The sequence below is a fragment of the Anomalospiza imberbis genome, chromosome 10, assembly GCF_031753505.1.
Source record: "Anomalospiza imberbis isolate Cuckoo-Finch-1a 21T00152 chromosome 10, ASM3175350v1, whole genome shotgun sequence".
NCBI lineage: Eukaryota > Metazoa > Chordata > Aves > Passeriformes > Viduidae > Anomalospiza > Anomalospiza imberbis.
The window spans coordinates 5,878,669-5,896,822 of NC_089690.1; the positions used below are offsets into that span (position 1 = coordinate 5,878,669).

An 18,154-nucleotide genomic window follows, 5' to 3' on the forward strand; every position below is an offset into this window, starting at 1 on the left:
GACCTTGGTTTGGTTTTTGCATTGGTTCTGTGTGGCTTTAGAGACTCAACTCTGAGAACTGGTTCACAAAATCAACACTTGTGATTTCTGCATGAAAATCTGAATTCTACCTTTTCAAATACACCTGTAAATTGCCACATGATCAGAACTTTGAGTAGAAATGTGGATTTGCTGAATGCTGAGATCCAGCCTTTTCATTTGCATCCATGGAACCAGGGATATATATTTATATTTTACATTCTATAATAAGCAGCCTATGGACAATTTTTATTATTTTCCCTGGGATTACTTGTATTGCTCCTTTCAGGTTGTCTGTAGCTGGATTTTGTGGAGCATAGATGGTTAAAAATATGAAACTGCATGTCCTCCCTGGAGAGGGAAGAGGTGGCTTTTAGCATTATATTTTTTAATTTTCTCTTTGACTGCATAATGCCATGGAACGCCAAAGTCAAAATTTCACTCTTAGCCATTTGGGCCTCTTGATGCCTGTGCATGAATTTGAAAAGAAAAACACAAGTCTGTCATTACAAATATAATTGGCACCCTCTTTGCAAGTACAGCAATAACCACTTGGAATATTTTGTTTCGATTGCCAAAACATTAAACTAACCTTCTGTGCAGAAGGCAATTCTACCACAGCGAACATATTTTCGCTTAACAGGAGAAGACTGTGCATTTCAATATGAGAACTCAGACATTTTCATTTCCTCTTTGCATCTCGGTGAATAATTCACAAGCAGTGTGTGCAACAAAGTTAGACTTTTGTTTTCTCTTGATCTAAAGCTAACAAAATGGCAGCTTCCTTTATATGTTATCCTGCTACATTCTCCTGTTTTCAAGTGAGTTTGGTTTTTGGATTTGGCTTCTGGGGTTTTTCTTTGTGCTTTTTTCTTTTGTTTTAGTATTTAACATACTCTTCTGAGAGCAATTCTCCATATTTGGAGTTGTGCTCATTCATGGTAATTGATTGTTTTGTTGGTTTTTTTGGGTCTTTTTAAAAGCATTGATTGGGATGCTTTTTGATATATAGAGTCAATCAGGGTTGTTTCAAATAAAACGATTCTTGAACTTCCTTATGGTCATTGGGAAAGAAAACAAAAATCACATGATCACAGTCACTGGAACCTTAAGGAAAAAATGCTGGGGGCTACTTTCCTTGATTGACTTAAGGTGCAATTTTTCATTGTTTGTTTCAAATAACCAGTGCAATTTTTCATTATTTGTTTCAAATTTCACATCACTTGTACACTTCAGATTTCTCCAAAAATCAGTCTCCTCATCAGATAAAACACCCTTAACCAAACAAACCCAAACTCTCACAAAGCTGCCCAGGAAAGCCTTGTAATTGTGAGTAACCACAGAATGTGCATGGGCTGAGATCTGTCAGGGCAGCTTGGTTATGTGTAGATACAGGTAATATTTTAGTTGGAGGACAGTGTTTGCATTTTGTGAAGGCTGGAGGAGTGCCTGCACTGACAGTTGAACCTGTTATTTATGTTTTCCCACTGCCAGTTATTATGCAGACACAAGAATTCTTAGCGCGCAGCCTCAGAGGTGACCTTGAGGTGACCTAGAGAGACCTCCCTTTCAATAAGATGGAAGCATATATTTCACTTCTGAGTCAATCTTGGTTTTCCCTGGCGTGGGAATTGACTATATTGCCTCTTATATCAGTATTCAGTTATATGTGATGGGTTTATGTTATAAAATGTCCACTGGGGAACTGACCTGACAACTCATTTCAGTCAGGCCTCCACTGTAATCTCAGAGGAAAAATGATAACATTTAATCCACTTAACCACGTGGGCATGTCCCGTTCCTGTTCCTCGTATTAGGGAGTATGAGGAAAAAAGGCAAGCCTGAATCTGCTGGTTCAGGCCATTCTTGGATTACAGGCTGAAGAAATCTATGTGAGACATTAGAGTTTAATTAGTCTGGAGCATCTGTGTAGAAATTACTGTCCCTTATCATGCTAAGATGCTGCAATACCTTAAAAAGGAGATACAAGGAAGGCATTTGGAATGCATTCAGAGAGCTGGCATCTGGGCTCCTCTTCCTGCCTAAGAACAGTCCCCTTCCAAGCAAAATGTACTTTTTTCTTGGTTTGGAATACCTGAGAGGAGTCCAAGTATATTATTAGCACTGTGCTTCATACCTGCCATTAGTGGAAGCATCTTTAAAAGATTACGTTTGTTCTGTTCAGCAAAGTGGAAATGTGATACAGCATATGATAAAAGTACAGAAATTTTCATTACAGAGTATTTAATTTAAATTTTGTTCCTTTTCATTGTAGTGTTATTCATTAAAAAAACACTAAATTAGGAAAGGTTAAGATATTAGTATTTAAAAAAATGTATATGAAACTATCATACACAGACATCTATTTTGCTGTGACATTTGTACATACAATAGAATCTGTTTGCAAATGCCTTTTGTTTCCATATATGCTTTTTCAGAAAAACTTGAACTCTTTGGAAGTGCAAAATTAATCTTACAAAAAATGTAATGTTTTCAATTAATTCTTAATTTAAATGATAATTCACTAATTTTTATTATTTGCAAGAATACCTGACCGGATGAACTTTGATGTGCACACTGTACAGATTCACTGAAAGTTGCAAGGGCAAAATCTGACACTGTCACTCAACGGGCTTTATTTTCTTTGAAGGTGAAGTCATTTCAAGGTATACAGAAAATTCAGAAAATAAGATTTGCTTCTGACCTGCCAAAAGTGCAGAATTGTTCAATACTTGGTGCTACCAGTGCTAACAGGGGAAGAATAGCTTAAATTACACGTTTCTCCTTTTTTCTGTTCACTGGCAAACAGAATGAAACTACAAGTATGTTACTTAACTTCAAGAAAACCTAAGTTTTCATAGCCAAATTAGCTTGATTGTTAATACAACAGATATTCATTCTCAGTAAAGAGATCAGCTTGATGCAGTGAGGTTTCCAGAAGAATATAGAAAAACACCACTTTATGTTGAAGCACATTAAAACTCACTTTATTTAATACAAAAACCATACTTAAATGTGTTGCGCGGTACATTTTACAGAACAATTCCCCTTCAGCAAAAGTAGCCATGGGTGGTCTTTGGTCAGGTAAAACTCTCCCATGACAATAAGGTCACGGCCATCACATGGCACCTTCATTTTTGAGATGCTGTCACCATGCACTGTCACGGTGAAGTGCACACACAGCCTCTCAGCCAGATTGATCAGCTGCTTAGTCTTCTGTCAAGAAGTTCTTACGGACCAGAACAATCTCTGCTCCTTTATTTCACTGTGAGAACATCGTGTAAGAAATGCCCTCTGTCAGCCTGATGTCCTTCCTTGGCATGGCTCATGCTTGAGGGAAGAGGATGGCTTGCAAAGCAAGTAGAAAATAATATATTTTTTCCCCTGGTATCCCTTTTCTAGAAATGGCAATCATAGATGTCTTGACTCCCTGAAGTGGAGGATATGTCTGGAGCAATTTAATTATAATCCTGACTGTTCTGTGAAATGGGATATTTCAGTTCTGACTCTGTTTATCTCTGCAATAGCTTTTGGTGATGAGGTCCTCTATGTAGATACTTAAACATTTCTTGATATAGAATTGGACATTGGAAAGCAGGCATATAAAACTCTGCTAGTGCTTTACCATTTATTATGAGGTGGGAAAAAAAAGATAGATATACAAAATATTCCAGCTTCAATTTAAATGTGAACAGCCCAGAGTAACTGATGTAATTCTGAAGGTACCACCTGCATGCTAAATATTAGTCTTCACCCTTTAAGGGTATTAGAAAGATTTTTTTTCTTGGACTCAAGATTAATAGACAGTGTGATGAGTTGTTAACAAATCTGAGCTCCTTATAAAACACCCAAACAAATTTTAAGCTTTTATTCCTGAATTAAGCTAGTCAATGTCTCATGGTCAAGGTGTGTTACACAATTATTTATTTAACCTCTGAAGATGTTTGTAAATGATGAGGAAAAAAGATTTCTTTAACTTTACTATAATCCTGTTCTCTAATTAAACTTGAAGAGGAAAAAAACCCTAACCCAACATAAAACAATGCCCTCCAAAAGAGTGTTTTCTAGAAAATTTCTGTTATTTTGTTGCAGAAAAGATCTTAAATAGTAAGCCTGGAACTTAACATCAGTGACTGTGAGATAAAGTTAATATAAATATTTCTAAGACAGCCCTCAAAGTGTTAAGTTGTTTTCTAATAATCAGAGATAATCATATTGAGAGCAAAGAGTTGATCAGGGTTTTACTGTCAGAGCTGCCTCTCTAACTCAGTATCTTCATGGAATGGCATGTGAACAGATCATTCTCCTCAGAAATCTTGTGTGAAAGGACAGTTTAGTAGATGCTGGCAAAAACTCAAAAAGGTAAATTTGATTTTAAAATCCCTGTCATCCTGCTCTAAGAATCTTAACTGTGAAGGCCCTTGTTGTAAAGATGAGTATTAATTAGTTTCTCAGTTTGTTTAAATTGTGTTTATCTCTACAATTAACTTTATGAACTTTGTCTATTTTAGGATTAATCTTTAGTATTTGCTATCAAAAAGAATCATAACAATTACGTGTATATTATTTTTCCATCCCCTGAGAGAATTAGCTTCATACACAGTGAATCACAGAATCATTCAGGTGGGAAAAGACCTTTAAGATCCTCAAGTTCCCTCCCCTGACCCACCACTAAACCATGTCCCCAGGTGCCACATCCACACATCTTTTCAATCCCCCCAGGGATGGTGACTCCACCACTTTGTGCAGCCTTTCCCAAGGCTTGATAACCCTTTTGGTGAAGAATTTTTCCTAATATCTAATTGAAACTTCCCTGATGCAATTTGAGATGCACTTTCCTCTCATCCAGTCACTTATTACTTGAGAGAGGAGACCAACAAATAAAGGTCAGAAAGCCTGACTTTGAGTTTCTTACCAATTAAGGGTTATTGACATTGAGGGTGCTACTTTGGTGTAAAGCTAAAGTTAAATGCAGGCTTAGGCACGAGGATTTCAGTAACTACCAATTTTCTAAGCAGAATTGATAGATATGCATTTTCCATTACTAAGTGATGCAAAAGTAAGCTTGCCTTGTAACCCTGAGGTGGTTTCCTTTTCACCTTTTTAGTTAGAAGCAATAGTAAGTACAAAATTAGTCACCACTGTCAGTCGATAAAGAGAAGAAATTAATGGCTGAGAACAGAAATTTCTGTTTGGGGGGTTTTTTTTCCACTCTGTCTCTTTTGCAGACTTATTGCAAGAGAAAATGCTTGTTCTGAACTTGGAAATATTCCCTGATTTTCTATAGATTTCTGTCCTGGGCTAAACACCAGGGCCTGTGATTGTGGTCTTCGTTCTGTGTCAGACCATTCATTCATTACCTGGTCCTGTAGTGTAACTTGGTGTTGAGATGGAGCTTTTATTCGGGTTTTTAAGTTGGAGGCGTTTGGTTTGGCATTTGTTTGGTTTTGTGTTGGTTTTCAGTTTGATTTTTTCTTTTCCCCCAGAGTGAAGTTGTATATTCTTTAAAGACTTTTTCTGCAAGTTCTGTCTTAGGAGTTACAGTGGTGTAACAGATGTTGATTGATCATGAGTTTTATTGTATTTCTTTTTCATTCATCTTATAACTGCAGTATTCTGTTTGTCATTTAGAAAGTTTAGTGTAGTTCTAGGAGCTGTAAGTGGTGCTAAATCTTTTCTGTGGGCCCATCAGAGGGAACTGTGTTTTTAATGTACAAGGTTTCAAAAGATATTTTCTTTTGGTCTTTCCTTCCCCAAAAAATTGTCAGAGAAAGACAAAAATAATGTGCTGTCAATGACCTAGTTGGGAAGAGTGACAGAGCAAGGGTTTTACTACCACATCTTTCTTAACCACCCTTGTATGACCTTGTTTTGTTATGGGGTCTTCCCTTCCTAATCACTGCATGAAAAAAAACCCTTAGTGACAGCAAGTTGGACCTATTTTTCACATTTTATATTTTTCACTTTATTTTTTAAGACAGGGGAAGGACATAATTTTGGATTGATGTTTCGGAACTAATTGTAGACTGGTGTTACTGAAGAGGAGCTGGGGGTTGTTGGTTTTTTTTCCCCTAACTGCTGGTGAATGAATGACTTTGTAGTGCTTTGTGACTGCCAAACTAATCCAGCTGCCTTCCCTGTTCTCATCAAGTGCTTCAACCTTGGACCTCTTTCATGTAGCTCTTTCTACTATTTCATTTTGGTGAAATGGGCTATTTAGTAGGTCACAGGAGGAGACAGAGCTCTGTTTTACTGATGTGCTGAGTGGAAAGCAGTGAAAAAGAAAGGACCTAGGAAGACACAAAAGCTGCACATGTTGGCTTTTTCTGCTGTTGTATCTTTTGTGTAGATTGCCCGCAGTTGTGCTGCGCCAGAGTTATATATTAAGTGGTGCTTCAGTTTATTACATATTCCGTTTTAAACCTTGATGTTCAGTAGGAAAGATGCATTCATGATATGTTCTGTGTAGCACAGTTCATGAATAAGTTCTTGTGGAAAAAACTTCTAGTTTCTGAAATGGCAGGGAGGAAACACAATCAAGACTAAGCTAATTTTTAATTTTGGAATTTCTAGGGGAGCTTAGGAGCAGAAATCAGTACTGATAATTTATAAAGAACTTTTATTGCTAAGGTTTGTAATAACTTGTTTAATATTTATAGTTCTTGAAATGACTTTATGGACTAGGGCACATTCTTTATGATCATTTCTTTTATCACTCCTCGTTTGTGACTGTTTTTCTAATAAGGAAGATAAATAAGTTCATTCTGAGTATTGATTTACTTAAAGGCATGCTAACCAAGTAGTTAAACACTGCTCTTTTCCATAAATGAAGCTAAAATATTAATTAACCAATTAATAATATTCACTTTTCCTAGTTTGTATATAGATATGCCCGAGGCTTACGTATAGCACACTCTATATCTTTATATGTTCTACTTGGAAACATAAAATTAAATAAGATGTAAATTTAAAAATACATAACAGTGTTATGCAGTCTCAAAAGAGACTGTTATATTACATCCAAGGCATTATTTTAAAAGCATGAAACCTGGATGCAAGGTAATAGACCAGGAAGGAGTTGAGCAGGGAGTACATTTTGTACTTTACAAAAAACCAAAGCAAAACACTAGAATTTTCCAGTACTAGTAATTGGTTAAGAATTGTAAGAATAATAAAACAAGTGAATAGGTATTGGTTTTGCACAGATCCAGTGAAGGCAGCTATTGCTTTAACAATCTAACAATTGGGGCAGCAAATGTGCCTTAATTGCAAATCTCTGACTGATTGCTCTGTGGGTTCTGAGAGCATCTGCTGATGCCTTGATGGATCCCATACAAGAACTACACCCCTGGAGCTAGAAAAGTCATAATCCTACTTTTATCTTTGAGATAGAAGGATGGCTTGGGCTGTGTTCATTTCAACACTGCTAACTTCCAGTGTTGGTACTGGAAAATATTCCAGGTACGCCGAGGATATTTACGTTTTAGTTGAGAAAAGATTGTAGAGAGAATCAAAAGTTATGAGTTTGCACTGCATATGAGGCACAGTGAGGGGTGTTTATACAAAGTAGGTGTTTCCCTTGCTCTCTGCTCATCTTCTCCCTTATTCTTGCTGATATTTCGAGGGGGGTTGGAATGAGATGACCTTTAAGGTCCCTCCCAAGCCAAACTATTCTGTGATCCTATGACTGTGGTATCTCCAGACTGGGAGCCTGCTGCTGGAGCCCAGAGTGAGAAGAAAAATATTGCAGAGAGTTGAGAGCCCCCTGAGGTTGGGAGCAGGTGCCCCAAATGTTTGTGGTGAGCAGAGCGGCTGCAGGCACAGTGGAACTGCAGCCACCTCCCCAGGGTGGGTGATGCTTTTTGTGGGTTTTGTGCCCTGCACAAGGTGCAGAAGGATGAGGGGAGCCTGAAATTGCAGCTTTCTCGGGGAGAAGTGCCCTGTGCTGGGAGCAGTGCTTGAAAATCAGATCTGTTGGTCTTAATTTCTCTAGTGGTAGGGAAATAAATAAATAAGAAAAAAGAAAAAAAAAGTAAGGGGACATTGGTAGATTTGACTTTGGTCTGTAACTCTGTTGGCAGTTCAGTGGATTTTGGATTAAGGGTTGGGTAGAACGTACAAAATCCAACAAAGGGTCTAATCAGTTTATTCTTGATGATTTAGCAAGATTATAATTATATTTTTGTGTAATTGTTTTTTGTATGATGGATCTTCAGCTTTATTCTCTCTGTAATAGAGTCTAAACATAGACTGGAATAACCATAAACATAATCTGAAACAACAGTTTCTGTGTGAACAGGGAAATGCTATTGGCTTTCTGGAGCTTGCTCATCTGGACACTCATACAGCCTGTTTCTTTTTAATGTTTACTGAATATTTAATGATACTTATTATGCACACAGTGTTCCTCTACATGCTTATTTAGAAGTGAGTAGTATTTCCTGAAGATGTAGGAATGCAATAGCAATACGAAAGGCTTTGTATTATATACTCATCAAATAATGGAGCTCTTTTTTTCTGGACTGTAAGCAATTCAATTATTTTGTTTCTGAAATAAATTAAGTAAAGCTTATTGAGTCCAATCAGCCCTTGTTTCTAGGGAATTGTAGTTCAATTTCATTTTTAATTAGATTGAACATTGTGAATTTCTTAGCAGTGGTAAGCAAGATCTGGCAATAAAATATGCACTCAATTTGTATTAAAAGTTGCTAAAATCTAGTACAGGGAACTGGCAGTATATCTGGCTTATGTTTAATTGTCCAAATATCCTATTGTGAAAAATTCCATTTTTAAAAACTGCTGATGTGTAACAAATTACTTTTCTTTGATAAAACTGTATAGAAGATGAGCAGGCAGCAAAAAGAGGAAAAAGTATGGGACAGAACATTCAGTTCTTGATAAGCTCAATGCCACGTGTAGGAGCAGAATGTTAAAAATTTTTCTGTGCAAGGATTACAGAATTAAACCAAGATGATTTTTGGTTTGGAGAGGAAGTCTCCAAAGGTTTTTCCTCAACTGCCACAGCTGTCCACAGGTCAGTGTGTAGATTTCCAGTAAAACCAGCACACAGCAAGCTTGTGACCACTGTTCATTGAGAAGTCTACTGTCCTTGGATAGCACTTACCTGGTAGAGGAATGTACTTAAAATATAATGGATGGTAAACTGATGTGCAAATACTCTTACTCATCACTGCCATACAGCCCCATTGCTCAGTGGCAGATTTTTGTGATTAACATTGTAAAGTTTCTTACCCTTCCCTTCTGCTTTTCTTCCCACAATCTGTAGGACATCCAAGAAATACAAAAGGAGACTCTCTCTTCCCTAAAAATAACTTTCTAGATATTAAAAAAAGGACAAAGTTTTGAAAATTGAGAATTGTGAAAGCCAATTTTAGTTTGAGAATCGATTACAGAAAATGTCTTAAAAAATCTTAGATATGCTTGTCAGATTCTTTCCACGAATAAATGCACTTCATGTTATCATTTCTCTGGTAGTAACTACATCAAAGTCTTAAGCTCTTGCCATGATACAGAGTAACTCTTTGATTTTGTATTGTTCCTATATATGTCACTGTATGGCAGGAATAGTTTGATAAATTCCATTGCAATATGTTTTCCCCCTTCTAAGACCTTTATGGCAATAGCCTGTCATTTATGAGACCACTATGTATGCATTTATAGCTGTTGGAAGTTTTATGCAGCTTAATCCCTTTCCCAGCCCTGTTTGTTCAATATAACAATGATGCCATTCCTCAGGCAAGGGCAGTGTTTGAGCTGCAAAGGAAAGATGTGTTTCTTTTTATGGTCCCCATTAAACTGGCTGCATCCTCCATCCCTTTTACAGCCTTAGCACAGCACCTTGAGGGTTGATCAGCAAAAGCCAAAACCTCTTCAGACAGAGTTTTGCCACCAAATTCCTTTGAACATCCCTCGATCTTTGTGATGTAGAATCCTGGAGCCTGATTAAACATCAAGTGCAATATTAAAAATACAAGGTGAAACCAAACCTTACTTTGTTAAAAACTTGTAATTTGGAAGAGTGGTATATAGATGAAGATAAGTGTATTTAAGTGGGTTTTTCCACCTTGAGTTTTGTTTGTGTTACCAAGCCCCTTCCAAATGCTCTGTATTACAGCAGGCAATTGAGAGGATAGCAGAATCTGATTATACCCACAGCATCTTACTCTTACTTTTCTACCCAGTCTGCTACAGAAATAAAAAGATGTATCAGTGAGATCTTTCCACAGTTTAAATGTGCCTTTGCTCTTGCTTCATAATTGTACGTACTGCCAATTAGTCAGATGAGATGGGAGATCCTTTTAGAGCATCATGATTTTAATTGGGACTTCAGTAGAAAAGAGTCATTAATAACTGTTAACCTGTCCAGTAAAGCTGTGTCTCAGATTAATGAACCATATCTTTTGCACATTGCACTATGAATTTAAAAATGCAGCAGGTAAAAACTGATTACTGCTATTTGTCTAATTAATGCTAGCTAATCATTGCACTGAAGTATAATGACAATAGGAGATTTTAAAAACATTAATATATTTGACGCTACTTCGAATAATATGTATCGGGTACAAACGTGTATTTTTTCATGTATTTTTGATGTACAATTTTTTTTTACTGATTAGTTTATCTTTATTTTTGTTTCCATGCTCCATATTTATTACAGCTTTGAAAATAAAATTCTGCATGCATTTTTCTGAGGTTTACCTGGAAGAGACAGAGGAAAGGGATCACAATTATATAGAGACAACATATAAACAAGACATTGTTTCTTATCTTATGAATGTGTTATGTCCATGGTTTGCTTTGTTAGGACTGATTGGAATTGTAAAAAACAGTGAGATTGTGAATCTGCCTTTAGGAAGAGGAAGTTTTGGCCTGAAGTTAAAAGGAGGAGGTTGTATGTTAGAGTAACAACATGATCCCAAATTAAGTCTGCTGTCACTAGCTGACACTTAAAGGCCTGTGTTGTCTAATGAACTGTAATGTCATTAACACTTAGGCAGTCATTGTGTAAAATACAATCTTTGCAAATCTGTGTGAAGCTTTAAGGAGATTTAAGTAGTGTAAGCTGCCATTTTAAGTGTTAAAAAAAAATCTCCCTAAGACACTATAAGTGCTTGTAGCTGAAGCATGTTTTATCTCTTTAGTTAGGGTTCTGTTACTTTGCCAGACACAGACATATTTTTTATATAGAAAAACCTTCAAAAACCTCTGAGAAGTTTCAGTGAGCAGCCTAATATTATCTATTAGTGTGATTATCTGTGCAGGATTGAGGATACATTTTCAATAGTGTGAAATCCATTCACATAAATGACTTCTGAAGATGAGAACTACATTTTTAGGCACTTTTGACTTCAGACATCAAGGTGTGCTTAAAGGGCTTTTTGAAATGTAGACTTTTAAAATACACTGGCACAGTGCATGATACATAATGAGATAGAAGAGAACTCTTAAATACTGCTGTGCAGCTAATGTATATTGTTTTATTTACTATTATGTAAGGATTGAAAGTCTGAAGCCTGATGTAATAAAGTTGAAAGCAGAATTAGATCAGATAAGAAAATGCCACTGTATTTGTATTGACCCTAATAACAGTAGGGAACCTATAATAAAATTAAGATCTGGATAATTTTTTTTTTTCCAGTGCTAAAATTTGGTTTGAAAATCTCTCTACAAGTGGTGGAATGTGTTTGGAAGTTGCTGTATTTTAAATCAAGTTTTCCGGACACACTGTCAGTGCTCCTTGTTTTGAGTAAGACTGGAACCTTCCACGATGGCAAAGTCACTTGCTATATAGAATTGTAAGCCAGTGTATCCTGTACTGAACTGCTTTGTCTTAAAAAATGTATGAGTCAATAAAAGAACAGGTTGTTCTATGGATTAGTGAGCAGGTTTTTCTCCGCTCTGTTTCTTGAGGCTGGATTCTGTGGTGTCTAATCTGTGGACAAGTTTCTGAATTCCTTTACATCTGTCACTCTGTCTCTTGATTTCTTCTGTGTTTTTCCCCCTTCCATTAAGGAGTAAGCTCTTCAGTTTTTATTAATGCCTTCTCAGTCATGTATTAACAGCATCTTCCTCTTGTCTGCTCAGTGTCCCATTTTCATTAGGCTTGCAGGGAATACACTGAGATACTTCCTCCTGTGAAATAAGTTTTCTGTGCCAACTAATCAGTGGCTCAGTCATTTCTGTGGATCAGGACACATAAATGGACAAGCTCAGAAAGTGGACTTAGGCAATAGTTGTCAGTAATAGGGCTGGTGTTGTACCTCATAAAGCACAAACTGCACGGCTGTAAACACCATGAGGGGGAGAACTGTCTGTACAGTGGGTTCTCAGGAGGCTTGTCCATTTTTTGGAACCACTTGCAAATATGGTGAGAAGAATTGCTAATAATGAGAAGCTATTTGAATATGCAATTAGTAGGTTGATATAACCCACAGTTACTTGCATCATCTTTTTTTCATTTTTCCTGGAGCATTCATAAGCATTGTTAACCATCCCTGTTAGGAATCATGCATGGCTACTTTCCAAATTATTTGTGGCAGAACTGTTGCTGGGAGTCAAAACAAAAGGGAGGGAAAAGATGCCATGCTTATTTAATTATCTTTAAACATTAGGGCCTTGCTGGATCAGAGGTTCTAGAAACAGGATCTAAGCTGTTCAGATGCAGTGAGAGAACAGTGTAGGAAACCCTCTGTACTCATAGTTGCTGTAATCCAGGCAAAACCAAAGCATGATGTGATTTTCTGCAATCTGCCTATGAAATGACAGCTTAAACTCAACCCCAGACATAGCTCCCATGCACAGAACATCAGAGTAGTGCTGCTTCAGTCATGCTTTACTTTTCAGCTGGAAAGAGAGGGTACTGCTGGAACAGCTCCATGCCTCAGTGTGCATGGTTTTAATTTTCTGAAGCTCTGGGGTTAGCAGGTAACCACCAGTGTAGCCCCTGGAAAATAATGAAGGCTGATTGCCTTACAAGGTGGAAGGATGGTCTCAGCTGAGAAGAAGAGAGCAGAGATCTTCAGAGAGTCAGATTTTGCACTCAGGTGGAAGATTAACAAATACAGCTTGAGGCCAGTACCTGCTGCACTGCTCCCCTGCCTATCACCAGTCACTGATGGGCAGCTCTTATGCATGGTGCTGGAGATGCACAGAGGCTGCAGTCTGTTCTCTTTGGTAGGTTTGTTCTGTGTTCAGATCATTAATATAACCCCTAATTAAGTGTTCATTCAGGTGCACACTGGCCTCAGGTGAGTGAAAACACATTGAAGCCACCTGTGGCTCCTGGCTACCTGGCCACAGGTAGTGGCTCCTGTTGCTTCTTTTATTTTTCCTCAACAAAGAGTCATGCTCAGCCTGCTTATTTTGGACCCAATACCTGCCAGTAGGTTTGTGGCCAAAGTCCCACAGTAAAGCTTGTCTGAAATGTGGAGCAGAGAGCTGGGCTCTGTTACCTGTGTGTCAGTACAAAAGGGAAACGTTTCCTCTGCCACATCTCAGAGATGGTGCAGTTAAAATGGTGAAGGAGCTTTGAGTTTTCCCCTTAGAGCCAAACTGAGTTCTATAGACTGTTGCAATCTGACTTTTCACTGCCTCAGCCATATCATCTTTAAAAGGCAATTTAATGGTGCCTGGTGGTGTGTAGAGCTTACAAGGCTAAACTGTCCCCTGGTACATGACAGGGCCTTTGATAAAGCAGCAGGTGTCTCATATTAGATTAAACTGAGTCCAGAATGTTTTATGGGGTGATTTAATATACTGAATTGAAAAAAAATCACATTTTTTTAAGGTAACTCTAAAAATGGAGGACTTAAGCAGCCATAAATAACTAAAGGGTTAACAGTGGGCACCAGCATCTGTTTTCAAGGGTTCCACTGTTTCCAGTTTTTTCCAAGATGTTTATGGTTTTGGGATAAGGACAACACATACATCCAAAATCATAAGGAGGAGATTTTGCTGTCGGATGGTTTTGCAATCTAAAATAATCCATTCATTTGAATAGATGTGTACTGGTTTACCTGAAGGAATTAATCTACAATCTTCTGCCTTGTAAAAAAATATGCAGAACCTTCTTTGGCTTCTTTGTGCTCAGATAATTTATGGCTGGTAAAGTATTGACGTATCTAAGATGAAAATGGAATCAACAATGCACATTTATTGTTGATATAGTTGTGCTGTCACTGTTGTAAAGTTAAAAAGCAGCAATTATAGCTGAAATCTGAAAGCTGTTTTGTAATTTCACATGTGTGACACAACTCCTTACTTGAGATTGTAGCCATGGCAGCAGTGGTTGCTGCACTTTGTAAATAGCAGACATGTAGTTACTTTCACTAAAACTGAGGAATTTAATACTGTTTTTTGGTTTTTTTTTTTAAAAAGTGCAAAGTTGTTAAAACTCTCTTAGAAAAAAAAAACAAAACGTATTTTCTGCTTTGTGTGCTACTAAATTAACCAGGGACTAATAAAAAGATACTGGATATGGAGGCAGGAAGAGGCAATAGTTATTTTAAATCCTGCCCGTTACATCATTTAGCTATGATGTGTCCCTAGTTCTCCCACCCTACTTTTTGTGCAATCAAATCCTCTCTGAATATCTAAATACGAACATGAATTGAAAACAGAACAAAACAATAATAAATGAACCTACCATTTGGGAAATCCCCTGTCCTGCATTACATTTAAGGTCTGTAATATATTTTTAAGCATCTGAGCTAATCACCTTCTCTCATTCTCCTACTCATCGGACTAGAGTTCTCTCAAAGCATCCCTTTTCTTCTGTGGATTGCTTGTTTGTGTAAGATAGGTAGGATTAAGTGACTCACAGGTTCAACTTGCATCTGCTTATCTGAACTCAGACAAGTGTCAAGGTCTTAGCAAAGAACAGTATTAGATATATTTACTTACAGAAATGGCAAATAGTAGTTTTCTATTTTTAGCATATTGCAAATACTAGGCTGCTATTTTTATATTTTTTTCTGTCTTAGCTGTTGAGTAAAGCAGAACTAAGCACCAAATGCTTATGAGGCTCAAACCATATATGCCATATATTCATGTAATTTACATACTTGTAGAGCCACAAAGAACTGTGCATAAACATTCCTTAATACCAGCAGCTAGGAGATAAATTGAAAATTATATACATACACAAGATGGAAAAGAAGGTTCTAAAATACAGAAGGAAGAAGACAATTGAACTGAGAAACAGAGGTGTAGTAAAAAGTCCTCAGGTACCTGTGAAATCAAGAGTTGTGTAGAAACATCATATACCTGCAGTTATTCCTCAGACCATTTGGAGACATTTGGAAAGTCATCGGGACAGCAGCCCAGTGAATAGTAAAGATAATTCTTAAATACCTGAATTACTTCTGTCTGAAAAATTAATATAGCTTTGTATCAGTGAGTAGTCTTCAGTCAATTCCAAATATGCAGAGCATTACCCAGAAAGGTCATCTCATTTCATGGGGGTATGTGTCTCATTACAGTTCGATTTTGGCCGTTTTGGAAGAAAATCCTCTTATTTTTCACTTCTCTATGAAAGAAAAAACCTGAGGTTTTCCAGTCAAAAAAGCTGCTGCAAGTTGTGGTCCTTTGATGCTTCTGTCCTTGACTTTGAGGAAGTTTGCCTGATATTCTGGCCCAGATCTGTGGGTATTTGGACACTAATTGCCAGTTCCAACTCAATCTTTGATGTTCTGATGAGACAAAATAAAAGCTATTTGTCTGACAGGAGGCAGATCCAAACATTTGGGTAAGATACGCTGGAGTTTTTAATTTAACTTTATTTTTTTTAATGTTCTGTAAACTCCTGTTTTCTCTCTTAAGTAAAGAGTAACTATGTCCAGAAATCCTGATGCCAGTGTAGGCAAACATTGAGCATGTGCTGTGTCCTTGAAGAGGTAAACCAAGCAAGAACATCTTGCAGATAACAACGTGAAAAATAGGGAAGGTCAACTCAAGATGTTTTAGTGATATTATTTTCAAAACTGAGGCATTTTCAGGGTGGTGTTTATATCACAGGTAAACCTGTTAAGGAGCTACAAGCACTTTGTCAGTGCAGCTTGGTACAGAGCAATCTGTGGTGAGAACGTGGTGCATGGGAAAGCCTCTATCTCAACAGTAATTAAAAACAAATGATGTGTTCTGACACTGCCGTTGTTAATGGTCGCCTGTGTTGCTTTGTTCCCTCAGCTTTCTCTGCTGGAAGGTGCAGGGTTTGGTGGTGTTCTCGTTTACACTGATCCTTGTGACTTGCCAAAGACTTCAGACCTGGCTGATAAAGCTTTTATGGTCTCCTTGAACAGCGGGGGAGATCCATCCACTCCCGGTTATGCCAGTATTGGTAAGTACTGGTCAGGGCTTATTCACTTCATGTGCATTTTAATTCTCTGTGGATTGTAAGTATGGGAGTTAAAACACTAAACCAAATCTTGCTGGAAAGAGAGGCTCTGAGTAAGGAAACACTGTGTAATGCAGCACGGCTTAGAGAATGGAATCCACTCTCAAAAGTGCTTTAAATTCTTGGCACAAAGTCTGCACTCTCAGTAGTTTATTGTGTTTTGAATTTGAGTATTCACACACTGAACCATTATTATTACCTGCTTATTATCCCATGAACAAAAGCCAAGACTGTGAAGTACTGATCCTGTGGAGCGTTTTCCACAAGATCTGTCCCCGCTGAAAGAATTATTCTCTTCATTCTGTCTTCCTCTTCCATAGTATCAGAAATTAAAACTTTTGGTCAGTAGGTGCAAGGGAAATGTCATTAGATATTTATATTTTTAAAGCATTAAGAGAAAATAATGTTTATAGTATCTATATGCTACTGTCACTTGAATAGGATGTGTTCATTTAGCCATGCCCAGCAAGGCTTGGTTATTAATTATGCTTCTCTAAATAAATGTATTTTTGAAAGATGGGAAATACAAAATTGATTTCAAGGAACAACATCATCTTATATAATTTTACTTGGGGTGTTTTTGAAGCAATGTTAACAATAAATAGAAATAGCAGCATATTTGACTTGCATGTGCTGCTTAAATCTCCATTCTGGCAGTTCAGTGAAGGTGTGTTCTGCTTCTCTGCAGCTTTTTCAGCTTTACAGCCCTTTTTACTATCTAACTATTTGGAAATGTATTAAGCAGCAGTCTATGAGTTTGTGACAAGGCTTCATCAAGAATATTTTGTCCGGTTACTGGCTCAGACATCTAAAGTTTGACTTGAATTGGCACTAAATCAACTGAGGCAACATGGAGATACGCCATGCCTAGAATGGCAGAAAATAGAAATATTTGCCTGGTTGTCAAAGAAGGGTGTTAGCTATTCACAGCATGAATGCCTTGACAGCTCAGTGGGAAAGAAATTGCACATTTTCTCAGTGTTTCAGTGTACCTGACCCAGTGTTCTTAAAAGTGCCCTGGGAGCTACAGAGGTAAATATAACACTCTTCAAGCTTTATTCTTGCTCATTTCATGGAGCTATTTGAAAAACAGTTTGTGGTGTCTCTGTCTGGCTGACTCCTTAATGTTTTATTTACCCTACATGAAAAGTAAAGCTAATTAAAACAGATACACCAACATAAAGATGCCACTTCAGTGTTTAAACCTTATGTGTTAGTTTTCTGTCAGTAAATGATCTCATCTGCAGTGTGCATTCCAATCTCCAGTTTGGGAAAGAGATGCTTAATTATATGGACAATGGTGTTACAAGTGCATTGATGGTTTCTGGTAGATGCCTTAGTGTGGCTTGTCTGTGGTTTTAAATCTCTGAGCACCATTCATAGGCAGGAGCAGGTTCTCATGCTTAAGATCATTTGTATTTTGATCCTTGAATGCCATGATGAGCTGGAAAGAGCTCAAAGGAATACTTGAGAAAACCCTTTTGTTTATGGTTTTGTCACTGGAAGGTAGATCAGATGGAAGTAATTCCTGCGTTTCTGATGATGATTTTGCTTCTCTGGGGACTGTGAATTGACTTGCTTAGAGGTAGCTCATGCCTGGGACAGACACAAATTCATCTGGATTGCAGGCTTTTCCCTGGGGGATGCCCTTGGATGTACAGTAGTTAAACTGTCTAGTGTGGAATAAAAGAGCCAGGGAGCCCAGGCTGCCCCTTTCACTTT

At 37.5% G+C, this 18,154-nt stretch overlaps 1 protein-coding gene across 3 annotated transcripts in view; it reads left to right on the forward strand.

Annotated features, from left to right (window-relative positions):
- The window catches only part of NAALADL2 (N-acetylated alpha-linked acidic dipeptidase like 2), a 310,270-nt gene that overhangs the window by 155,465 nt on the left and 136,651 nt on the right, over nt 1-18,154 (forward strand). For all 3 annotated transcript variants that reach the window (XM_068200323.1, XM_068200322.1, XM_068200321.1), the window contains one exon: nt 16,225-16,375. In XM_068200323.1, the coding sequence (XP_068056424.1) occupies nt 16,225-16,375 (151 nt within the window). The remainder of the gene's footprint in view (nt 1-16,224; nt 16,376-18,154) is intronic.